General features: G+C 55.2%; 1 protein-coding gene across 2 annotated transcripts; it reads right to left on the reverse strand.

Annotated features, from left to right (window-relative positions):
• Nucleotides 1-3,682: 3,682 nt before the first annotated feature.
• Nucleotides 3,683-10,762, reverse strand: SELENOS (selenoprotein S). 2 transcript variants are annotated; one of them, XM_036277857.1, is made up of 6 exons: nt 10,666-10,762; nt 10,123-10,260; nt 7,826-7,932; nt 4,792-4,881; nt 4,639-4,714; nt 3,683-4,251 (listed from the first exon to the last, which is right to left on the reverse strand). In XM_036277857.1, exons 1-6 carry the CDS (start codon nt 10,739-10,741, stop codon nt 4,172-4,174), a joined length of 567 nt encoding a protein of 188 aa, XP_036133750.1. In that variant the 5' UTR covers nt 10,742-10,762; the 3' UTR covers nt 3,683-4,171. The 2 variants fall into 2 exon arrangements, with proteins under 2 accessions (XP_036133750.1, XP_036133749.1); XM_036277856.1 differs by lacking the exon at nt 3,683-4,251 and having other exon boundaries at nt 4,280-4,714.
• Nucleotides 10,763-11,745: the final 983 nt, after the last annotated feature.

The following is an 11,745-nucleotide window of genomic DNA, read 5'->3' on the forward strand; positions in this document are numbered from 1 at the left end:
GCCACCTGCTCCGGAGATGGGGACTACACAGGTCACGCAGGGAGGCAGGTGCAGGGTGCGACTTCGGTCCTGCAGTTGTCAGATGGGATTTTTCCGTGCTCACCCCCAAGGCTGGGCCAGCCTGGGCTGTATGTGCAACTCAGAGCGGAGGCTGTGGTTGCTGCTGGAGGCACCTCCGCCCCTTTTCTGAGTCCACACCCACAGACAGAGGGTCATTAGGATAAAGGTGTTGGGGTGTGGCAACAGGTGTCCAGGAAGGATTGATTGTAGGGGGTTAGTGGTCATGCCAGGGCATCAGTGCTGTGTCTGTTCACCAGGGTACCTGCATCGGGGTGTGGTCTGTAGCCACACATTTTGGGCCAAGGTGTGGGGCCTCCTGGGAAGGTAGCCAGCACCCTGGTGGTGCGGTGCCCTTTCTTTTTTTTTTTTGGTACGTGCCCTTAGCGGGAACTGAACCCGGGACTCTCTGGTCCGCAGGCCGACGCTCCAACCGCTGAGCCAAACCGGCCGGGGCTGGTGGCGCCCTTTCTGCCTGCGGAGGCTGGCGGGGCTCCATGGGGAATGGGACAGGGGGTTCCACGACTGGAGGTGGGCCCCTCACGGGCTAGGACTGGAGGTTGGTGTGTGGGGGAGGCAGGTGGAGGGCATGATGAATGGCTCAGCGGGCACTCCTGGGACCCTGGTCGTCCAATTGTATTTTTCTCCAGGGCTCTCTTATTAGGTGGGGCCGCCTCAGGGCCGTAGGTGAAACATGGGGGGGGGGGGGGTCGGAGTCTGCGGTCCCTGGGGGGGAGGGTAGGAGTCTGCAGTCCCTGCGGGGGGGTAGGAGTCTGCGGTCCCTGGTGAGGCTCGTTTGTAGGAGGTGCCTCCGTGGAATGTTTTCTAAGTCCCCAGATACAGACACGGACCGACAAGCCCCTGCCCCAGGGGTGGTGGAGGGTGCACCTGGCCCGCACAGCTTCTGTCCTTTCTACTTCCACACCCCGTGTTGAACCAGCTGGCCCGTGGGCTCTGTGGAGGCAGCAACAGACTGGTTGGGCTGTGTTCCCAGGAGGCTGCCATGACTTCTGGACCAGCCCCTCTTGTGTTTTCTGCCTTCGGATAGGCGAGGACGTGTTGAGGCGCTGAAGATATTGGTTCTTTGGACTTTGAGTGGCAGGGACCCTAGCTGAGCATTCACTGCTGGGGTGACCCCACCTCGCAGGGCTTCATGTACTGTCTGCTGTCCTCTTTTTGGGGTTGTGGGCCACACTCGTCTGGAAGGGGCAGCAAGACTGGCGCAGCCCTCCCGCTCGCTGTCCTCGCCTGGCTCCCTTGTCTGTGCACGTGGCGCTCACACAAGGAGCAGACACGATGCTTGCTCTGCCCGTGGTCCCTCCTCTCCTCCCCGCCCCGGGCTGGGTGCATAACCATGGTGCTCTGCTCATGGTCCCTCTACTCGCTGAGGTTGAACATAATGATCCACTGGCTGGTTCCTCACCAACCTGCGATCCAGCTCCGTCTGGGTCACGGGGTGTTGGGCCATCAGAAATCGAGTTGCCCTCGGGAAGGATTCTTGTCCAGATGCCAGCTCACTCCACAGGTGGGGGCTGGCACAGGCCGTGAAGGGAGCCGAGTAGAGCAGCCACACACATTCCAGGAAATTTGAGTTTCCACCTGGAGACTAAGGGGAACAGCCCTGGCCAGGCCCAGCCGCCGATCCTTCTGCCTGTGACACCTGAGGGGTTGACCAGATGGCTCCACAAGTTCCACTGTGGTACCAGTGGGGGGGTGGGTGTGGCTATAGCTCTAGGATGTTCATGTGACCTGTCGCTCAGCCCCGCCAACAGACAGTCATTATTTTTCTTCTGAAGTGGTCTTTTTATACCACGAGATTACTGGTCACCCTGATTACTGGTCACTGGTAGAAGCAGCTGGCTCTGTGGCTGGCAGGCTGTTGGGCTCGACTCTCCAGCCCAGCACTTGGGTCTGCGGAAGAATGGTCTGGGCCTCAGCTGTGATGTTTGGGACTCCAGGGTCCAAGCGTGGTGGGTGTGGGGCCCGCCTGCGTGCTCAGTGGGCCGTTGGAGGAGGCGCAGCGCACATTGCAAAGCTGGATTGTGTGCATGCTGTCGCCAGTGGTGGCTAAGCCAGCCACACAAAACCCCACCTGTTTGCAAAAAGTGGTTTTGCTTTATTTGTGGCATATCCAATTATTCTTGCATTTTCTTAATGAAAATGCTAATTAGGAACAACAGCACAAGTGCTTTGGAGCTGGGGCTCTGGCTTGAGGGGCCAGTCTGAGGTACGCCCCAGTGAGACTTACATCTAGCAAAGCCCCCCACTTGTCCACATGGGAACCACAGGTGTGAAGCCTCCATTGCGTGGGGGGGAGGGGTTTTGTTTTGTTAGGTGGGCCCCTCTGGAGCCTGAGCCCCTACTTTGCCTTGGGATGGCTGCGTGAGCCCATCCTGGTGGGAAAGACCGAGCAAGGGCTGTGTTTGTCGTGTCAAGGGGCCCAACCCCCCCCCCCCCCGGGGCAAACAGGCGGCCTCGCTCGGGGGCACTGAGATGGTGTGGAGGTGAGTGCACAGTGGGCATGGGAGCTGCCCTTAGTGGTGAGTGGTCACTGCAGTTTCCCTGGAGCCAGCTGTGCCAGACCTTTCCACGAAGCCCTCCCTCAGGGCCTCGTCTGAACGGCCCTGCTTCTCCATGACGTCACCCGACTGACAGGCCTCAGTGACAGCCTCCTCTGTGCAGTGTCTGGACCCTGTGGGGTGCCCGTAAGAGCAGCCAGCAACTGCTATGGGATGTCGGCCCCGTATGTGGTCAGGAGGGGTGGGCCCAGGGGCTGGTGAGGGGGAAGATAAGGTGTCACCAAGGCAAACTGCTCCGTCAGTGTCTTGGGGTCCCAGAACTGTCCATCCTGGGGCCCCCTTTGTCCAGCTGTGGGACTGTAGTGCCTCTCTGAGGCTGGGCCATGCCTGGGTCCTCCTCCTTGGGGTCATGCACATCCTTTATTGCAGGTTCCCTGCCATGGAGGGGCCCACCTTTTCTCTGGCTGCACATCCTGCTCTCGGGTGTGATCCAGGTGGGGGTGCTGATGTAAAATATGTACCCCAAAGCAGTCTGTTCTGGAGGCTCGAGTCCCAGTCCCTCGGAGACCGGGTAGCATCCTTGCTTCTGCTTGGGTTCTTGGTGTGGCTGTCAATCAAGCCTGGACTGTACAGCTGTATCCGTCTCCCCACTTAGGAGGCCTGTCAGGGTGGGTTAGGGCCACTCCAGTAAGACAAAGTGCCATTCCCCAAATAAGGCCACCTGTGCCTGGGCAAACAGCACTCTAGTGTCCTCTGGGGGTGGGGGGTATGCAGTCCAATCCCTAGCACATGTTCCTGGAAAGGAAGACTCTACCTCTCCTCCGAGAGCTTCAGGGCCACGTGGCCTGACCAGCGTGTGGTACATGGTGGCCGCACAGCGGCAGCCCCGGGCTTGCCAGGGGTCCTCAGCCCATCGGAGCAGGCCCGCTGAGGGTTACGGGGCGCAGCCCAGGAAAGGGGTGCAGGTGGCTATAGGCTGTCACTCCTTCCCATGTGGGGCCAGATGTCCTTAGCCCATAGGAGCAGGCCCGCTGAGGGTTACGGGGCGCAGCCCGAGAAAGGGGTGTAAGTAGCTCCCATGCTCGTCAAGGAACAAGACGGGGAAGGACAGGGCTATTTTTAATGCTTACGACAAATTCAAGTTTATACAGATGTTTTCCTTGAATTGGTTCCAGATGCTGAAAAGGATCCTCCGGTAAGAGTTAACAAAAAAAGCAGCTTCTTTTTAAGATGTTCAGTGTTTTATGGAAGGTGCTGTACACGGACACAGACAAACCCCTCAACTGTCAGTCTCAGTAATCCTTGCTGGTGGGCTGCACCCTTTACAAGGAAGACGTCATTCACCGCAACCTATCACAGAGACTGTGCCACCGGCAAGGACCTCTCCTAACTGCGGGAGGAGTGGCAATGTCTAGGTGCTCTGCTGACCCCGAGCCCTTGCAGGCGCTGCATGTGTGGGTAAGAACAGAAGTTATAAACACCCGTGATGTCCCCCGGGCTTGGTCACTGTGAAAAAGTTGTGTGTAAGGCAATTGAGGGGGGGGAGGGGCTTAGCTTGCTTAATGTCCAGAGACATCCAGCAAGGTTCCTTAGCCTCATCCACCAGCGGACGGGCCTCTCCGTCCAGGTCTCCAGGAACAGGCTCCTCCTCCTTCACCAGACAAAGGGTTGTACCCTGGGGGGAGAAAGCGACAGTGGGAGTGTCCAGCAGCCCGCAGTGCCCCTGACCACGCTCCCCTCCAGCGGCAGAAACACTCTGAACGGGACCCGTGTCTTTCAACATGTTGGCCTTTGCCATGTAGGGCTGTTGAGGTGGGATCGAGTTTTGAAGAGACCAAAATAGAATGACTGCGCAACCCCATGGTTATTTCTCACCACGTGCTTGCCTCTCCCACACCCCTGGGGGCGGGGCCCATTGGGCAGGCTGGCAAGTCTTAGGGGTTGAAGGTCACCATTGTTTTCCTCTCTAGGTTTACAATCCCCCAAACCTGTGTAGTAGTGTTTCTCAGTCTATAGCCGGGGAGATGAAGGCAGAATCTTAGTGCTTGGAGGGGGTACTTACCACCTCCTCGCAGGGGCTTCCTGTCCGATTTCTGCCTGGGGAGGACTGAGGGCGATGGGCCCGGGCTGTCTTCCTCCTGTTCGAGGGGAGGGCTCGTCAGCACCGCTATGTGACACGTCCCCTCTGCCGAGGGACTGACCCGGCAGCACTCACCTGGGGCCGCCTGGCGTTTCCTCTGTAGCTCTTCCCTTGTTGCATGCTGTCCCACATCTCAATCTTCATTCTCCTCTTTTCTTCCTCAAGCTGAGAGACAGAAGCATGTTGCTCAACAAGTGTGCAGTGTTCAGGACTACATGCTGGAAAGTGTGCTGAAGATGCAATCACATGTTAAGACTTTTGTCCATCCCAGTTAATTTTATTTTGAGTGGTGTTGGACTCAACCTAAGAACTACTGTGGATCTGTACGTAAAGAAAGGAAGTTACAACTGCTGTAAGTATAGGACCCTCCACAGGAGTGGCTGAGCAGAACCCTAAGGAGAGAGAGGAAGCCATGTGGAGAAACTTTGCGGGGAAGGGAGGGTGAAATAAGCTGGCTTAGTGTGCCCCCCCGTACTAACTGAAAAATATATGGATGCACCCTGGCCGGTCTGGCTCAGCGGTTACAGCAGCGGCCCGCGGACCAGAGACGGGGTTCAGTTCCTGCTAAGGGCACGTACCCCGGGTGCAGTTTGTCCCCCGCTGGGGTTGGGGTTGTGTGGGTGGCAGCCAGCCAATGTGTCTCTCTCACATCGATGTTTCTCTCTCTCTCTCCCTCCCAAAAAACAACAAAATGCCCTCAGGTGAGGATTAAATAAAAAATAAAAATTAGCCCTGGCCGGTTTGGCTCAGCGGTTAGAGCGTCAGCCTGCGGTCCTGAGAGACCCGGGTGGCAGCCACTCAATGTGTCCCTTTCACATCGATGTTTCTCTCTCTCTCTCCTGCTCTACCTGAACAAAAAAATAATAAAAAAATAATAAATAAATAAATTAAAAATAAATAAATAAATAAAAATTAAAAAAAAAAATCCAGCAGGTGCCTGGCCAGTGTGGCTCAGTGGTTGCACATGCCCAGGTTGTGGGCCCGATCCCCAGTGGGGGGCATGCAGGAGGCAGCCAATCAATGTTCTCTCTCATCGATGTTTCTATTTCTCTCCCTTTCTCCCTTCTTCTCTAAAATCAATAAATTAAAAAAATAAAAGATCCAACAGTGACTTTGGTTCTGTCCATTTTGGATTGGGGGGGCACTCGTTGCCAGGGATACAGACACCTGTCCCCCATGGTGAACTGTGCCCCTCAGGTTCTTGCAGGGGCTGGCCTTCGGCTGCCCCACCTCTTTTTTACTCCGTGTGCCTGGGTCTTACCACCTGTGGCCTTGTCCCCTCTGTGCCTCTAGTGTCCCAGCCCAGGCTATGACTGGTCTGAGATGAGGCTGTAGTTTCTCTGGTGCACAGGTGGTCACAGGGCGGTGGCCTTGGCTTCCACGTAGCATGTGGAGAGTGCACCTCGTGGGGAACTACATCCTCCACAGGCAGTGATTGATAGTTTCGGGGATAGACGTGTTCTGTGTGGGGCTTTTTTGGGTGGGGAGAAGAGAGTATGTTGAAAGGGATAGTCTGAAAAAGCAATTTTTGAGAGTTGGTTTTTGTGTGGCCCCTATAGAATCTCTGCACTTGGATTGGTGTGTGATACAAAGTCAAAAAGGGGGGTAATGTGAGTGTTTCTCCGACCATCCATCTGCGCTGTGAACCCCTAACCGAGTTCAGAGGAGAGGGGAAGGCCCCTGGCACTCTGGTGGCATAACGAAAGGAAGGAGAGTAGTGTGGAAGGGTGCCTTTACAGGGTTGACCAGATGACCCATCATCTCCCCCGTGTAAGCAGCCGTGGCTGCTGTGGTCCCGAGGTGCAGAGCACGGGGCCCTGCAGCAAATGGGCACCAGCTGGACTCCCAGCCAGGGCCCATGCCCCGGTAGGTTGTGGGCTCCATCCCCAGCAGGGAAACCCCCGGTTCCTTTCTCTCTAAATCAATAAAATAAAAGGCAAAACACCAGGAAATGCGAACAGAAAGCTATTTTAGGCAAAAATCCAGCAATATATTAAAAATACACATAATCAAAGGGGATTTATTAATATCTGAGAAAGCATCTGCCAAAATCCAGCCCCCATTTACCACAGCGGAGAGGGAACGTATCTCCTGAGTAATAAATGGTGTAAGTGACCAACCCCAACCTTCAGAGAGCAGGGGTCCCAAGAAGCCCCTGGACTAAAGGACGATAATAATTAGGTAAAATACAATTCTTGTCAAACAGCAAGAATGGCTACAAAAATTTAGACTTGCAGTGAGTCACTTTTGCAGTTTTGTTTTTTTAATTTTTTCCCCTTTATTGATTTTAGAGAGAGAGGAAGGGAGAGGGACAGAAGAAACACCGATGACAGAGAACATCGACTGGCCGCCTCCTGCATGCCCCACACTGGGAATCAGGCCCACAACCTGGGCATGTGTCCTGACCGGGAATCGAACCAGCGACCTCTTGGTGCCTGGGTCAGCTCAACCACTGAGCCACACCGGCTGACCCACTTCTGCAGTTTTCGCACTAAATCAGGCTCTGTCCAGGACGGCCAAGGGCCCATACCACTGGCCTGTGCCTACTGTGGGGCTCTGGAGGGCTCGCTGGGGGAATAAGCCCTGTTTCTGCAATTTCTTATGAGGGGGAAAATACTCTTAGAAGAAATGTCTCTTACGAGAGGGTAAAAAACAAAAGCTGCAGAGCCGGCGAGTGTGGATAGTAGTGGGGTCTCGTTCTGGGCTCCAGCCAAGCAGGGGAGACCAGCTGCATAACCGATACCCAACTCTGCTTCCTCGGGGGGAGAAAGGGGCCCGGAGACATCTGGGCTGAAGCTGAAAGGCAGGGTGGGCTCATCCCACGAGCTTCGATCAAAATCTTTCAAAACTGCATCTCGACCCTGGCTGAGCCCATCCCTGGCTCTCCTACAGCCCACAGCCAGCCGGTCATGGAGACACAGCTGGAAACAGAACGGGTACGTGTCTGGTGGCATGGCCCCTGCCACACACATTTCGTCGGGTGAGACGGTGCTGCGAGAGAGCCACGAAGAGGCAGAAACATCGAGAAAAGGCATTTCTGTACGTTTTTCCCCACTAAGCCGCAAACCGCAATTCCTGGGGGCCACACATACATACAAAGGACTCATACCTGTCTGAGCTTCTCCTTATGCCTTTCAACTTGTGCATTTAACTCCTCCTGCATCTTCAAGCGAGCGGCTGCCAAAGCCTCTTGTCGTTTCACAACAGCATCAGGTTCTATGGTGGAAGAAGAAAACGGAGTAAAGCACCCTTGTATAAAACCGAAACTCTCGACAGTCCAGATGATTAGAAATACATAAAAGGGCAGAGGCCAGTTAATGCAAACACATGTTTGTACATGGATAAGTCTACCCCGCTACAAATATTTGGCTGTTTATAGGGGCAGGGGATTGTCCCATGGCCACAGTTCTTAGCTAGTTAAATATCCAGAGCAGCAGCAATCTCAGATAGAAATGCAGAATCCTGGGCTCCCTCAGCAACTCCCATTCACAAAGTCTGGGTCCGGTCCCATGGCTGAAATGGAAGTGCTCTGATGGGCACCTCAAGAATTCACTCCATGACCCACATACCTCCCGAGCCCTGTCTCTAGGTTGACCAGAATTACAGAAGACAGCCAAGAAAAGAAGTTTTCTGATCGGGAGCCATTACTCGGTCCAGATCTGTACCAGAAAGTGGTCAAGATCCTTAGGTGTTTTACCCTTGTTTCCCTCCAGCTAACTTTGTCAGAAACCAGTGCCCCAGTTCTACCTATATTTTTATCTGGTCTACAGCAAAATCATACAAATACACCATGAACTTCTCTATCTCTTTGTCTATTCAGACAGACCACCCTGTTATGGATCACTGAGGGGGGTACTAATTATTATAGGGATAATCAGCCCTGGCCAGTTTGACTCAGCGGTTAGAGCGTCGACCTGCGGTCCAGAGAGACCCGGGTTCAGTTCCCGCTAAGGGCATGTACCTCGGTTGCAGTTTGTCCCCGGCCCTGCTTGGGTTGTGCGGGAGGCAGTCACTCGATGTGTCCCTTTCACATCGATGTTTCTGTTTTTCTCTCTCCCTCCCTCCCTCCCTCCCTCCCTCTCACTCTATCTAAACAAAAAATGGAAAAAATGTCCTCAGGTGAGGATAAAAAAAATATATATATATATAAAGGAATAATTAGAATTCAGACATTCACATCAGTACCACTCAAAGGATACATGATTATCATTACCTACAGATAGTATGGGAACAAGGACACTTAAATAAATCCACCTAAAATGGGCCAAAATGTCATGATCAAATAGCACAAGTGTGTGTCAGTGTGTGGGTGGTGGTGGTGGTAGAGACAAGTGAAACTTGAAAACAGAAAACAAACTAAAACTATACTCCCACTTCAAAGAAGTGTGAATTGTAGGAACACTTCTAACAGTTGGGTCCTTCTTGGAATCAAAATCAATCAAGTGTAGTTTTTTAACCAACTTTTTTGCACAGAATTGAAGTCACTTCCTGTGGTGTTTCCTAAAAAGCAATACTCTTTTTTTTTTTTTAAATCCTCACCGGAGGACATTTTTCCATTTTTTGTTCAGATTGCCCTGGCCGGTTTGGCTCAGCGGTTAGAGCGTCGGCCTGAGGTACAGACAGATAGAGTGGGAGGGGGAGAGAGGGAGAGAGAGAGAGAAACATCGACATGAAAAGGACACACGGAGTGGCCACCACCAAGACCCAACCACGGCCAGGGACAAACTGCAACTGAGGCTTGTGCCCTTAGTGGGAACCGAACCCGCAGGCCGACGCTCTAACCGCTGAGCCAAACTGGCCAGGGCAAAGCAATCCTCTTTGATGTGACCTGCCAGCTCTTCACTCCTGGAGGTGGCAGGAGCAGGTGACAGAGCTGTTACTGAACACACCGTCATCTGCTGCAGGATCCTGCATCTTATGCAACATTTACACCTGTGCTTTGTAGTTTGCTGTTGTGTTGCGACATGTGCTTTCCTCCCCAATTTCAGTAACCATGGTGACTCAGGTGCATGGCAACTGCGCTGTTCTTCTCAAAGCAATTCACGTGTGTTTTGCATAAAACTAGCTTCTGACTAGGGAAGAGACTACCATTTCAGAGGGAATGATTTTTAAAACAACCACGTGTCACTTGAAATCAGGGCTGCTGGGTAAGTCGTGATGCATCCGAATACAGTGAATGGGAGTCACTCAGTTAACAGGCAGACCCGGGAGGGCAGTTTTCGGTGTAACCCGCCCTGTAAATGTCCAGCAGACTGTCCACACCCATCAGAATCTCCGAAGAAAGAAAATCTGTTGCACATTCACCGAAATCCATTTCAGAAGCATGAAACGCCCCCACCAGCCCCGCGCACGCGGACCGGACCCCGCCCTCCCGCTCCCCCAGCCCGGCCGGGCTCAGGGACTCACCCGCGGCGGCGGCGGCGGCGGCGTCCAGCTGGCTCCGCCGCGAGGCCCGCAGGCGGGCGGACAGCTTCTGGAAGACCGCGTACAGGAGGGCGCCGCACAGGACGATGTACCAGCCGTAGGTGGCCAGCAGGGAGCCCACTGGGAGGAGAAAGCAGCGGGCGAGAAGCTAAAGGCGACGGCACCGGCAGGACGAGGAGCGTGTCCGACTCGGGGCGGGGGCGAGCGCCTCCGGACGCCCGGACCCAGGCACGCGGGGAGCGGTGGCCGCGGGGCGGGTGCGCGCCGGGCGCTCGGAGCGCGGGTGGGCGGGGCGGGGCGCAGCGAGGCCTGGAGGCGCCTGCAGGGGCCCCGGGACCCCAGTAACCGCAGCCCCACAACTTGCTTCGCCAAAGAATGAAAAGGAAAAACAGCCCAAAGGCGCCGCCTTGGGAAGCGCGGCTCCAGGCGGGCGAGGCCCCCGCAGGCCCGGCCCGGCCCGGCGCGCCGCGGAGACGCACCGAACATGGCGCGCAGCCCTCTGCCCCGCGGCCCGCGGAGACTCACCCGTGACGTGGAGGAAGCGCAGCCCCTCGGACTCCAGCGCCGGACGCGCGGACAGCGGCTCCCCGTCCTGCTCCATGGCGGCCCGAGCGCCGCGTCAGCCCCGACCTTCGGCTTCCGGCCCGCCCCTACGTACACACGCGCGGGGCGTGGCTTCGCCTGCCTGGCCAATCACGGCGCGCCTCTGCGAAAAGGGCGGAGCAGAGCCCCGGGGCTGGCTGGACTTTGGGGAGCAGAGCGTCCTCCTCGGTGGCCTGAGTTTGGCCGCCTCGCCGACCTCCCTGTGGACTAACCGAGCGTTTGCGTTTGTGCCGAAGCAGGCAGCCCGCTCCCGCTGCCGCTGTGACCTTTTAGGCTAAGAAAGTCCCGCTGACCCCGTTTCTCCTCCCCTCTCGGGTCAAACCTCTCGGGCAGAATGAGCACAACACACGCCCCGTCTCACTGTGTCACAGACGCTCACAGCCATCGGCCCTTTCCTCTGGCTGCAGTGCCCTCCTCCACCCACCTCCCCTCCTCGCCTACTTCCCTGTTTGAAACTGGACTTGAGTTTGGAGAAGGTTTTGAAGTGCACATGCCCGGTTGTCTCAAAGACAATTAGAATTATAATTTTTAGAGAAAAACCATAGGCCCATGTGATACAAAACCTAGTTTTAATACCTGGCCTAACTGCTGTGTCACCCTGTCCCAGAAACAGTGAGTCTGGAACGTTCTGATCAGGCACCAGGAAGGTGACTGTCAATCCCTCTGCATCCCCACCAGAGCAAGAGGCAATCTGCATGATGGGACCCTCGCCATTTAGATGCCCCCATCTGAAAAGAATTCTTTCCTGTCTTTAAAAAAGTTGTAAGTTTATTTAAGCCTGGCTGACATATACCAGGGAGCAAGATCTCAAGCGCTTCTCCCACCTTTTAAAAATCTATTTTTAGCCCTGGCCGGTTTGGCTCAACGGTTAGAGCGTCGGCCTGGGGTCCTGAGAGACCTGGTTTCGGTTCCCGCTAAGGGCACGTACCTCGGTTGCAGTTTGTCCCCGGCCCTGGTTGGGTTGTGCGGGTGGCAGCCACTTGATGTGCTCCTTTCACATCG

Source organism: Molossus molossus, unplaced genomic scaffold, assembly GCF_014108415.1.
Source record: "Molossus molossus isolate mMolMol1 unplaced genomic scaffold, mMolMol1.p scaffold_m16_p_24, whole genome shotgun sequence".
Taxonomy (NCBI): domain Eukaryota; kingdom Metazoa; phylum Chordata; class Mammalia; order Chiroptera; family Molossidae; genus Molossus; species Molossus molossus.

Bases quoted from the DNA above. Each gene is read 5' to 3' on its own strand.
- SELENOS (XM_036277856.1), bottom strand. From the start codon at position 10,741: ATGGAGCAGGACGGGGAGCCGCTGTCCGCGCGTCCGGCGCTGGAGTCC. The intron at 4,882-7,825 runs GTATGAGTCCTT...TCTGTCTCTCAG, and splicing joins ATAAGGAGAAGCTCAGACAG to CTTGAGGAAGAAAAGAGGAG. The intron at 4,715-4,791 runs GTGAGTGCTGCC...CCCCTCGAACAG, and splicing joins GAAACGCCAGGCGGCCCCAG to GAGGAAGACAGCCCGGGCCC.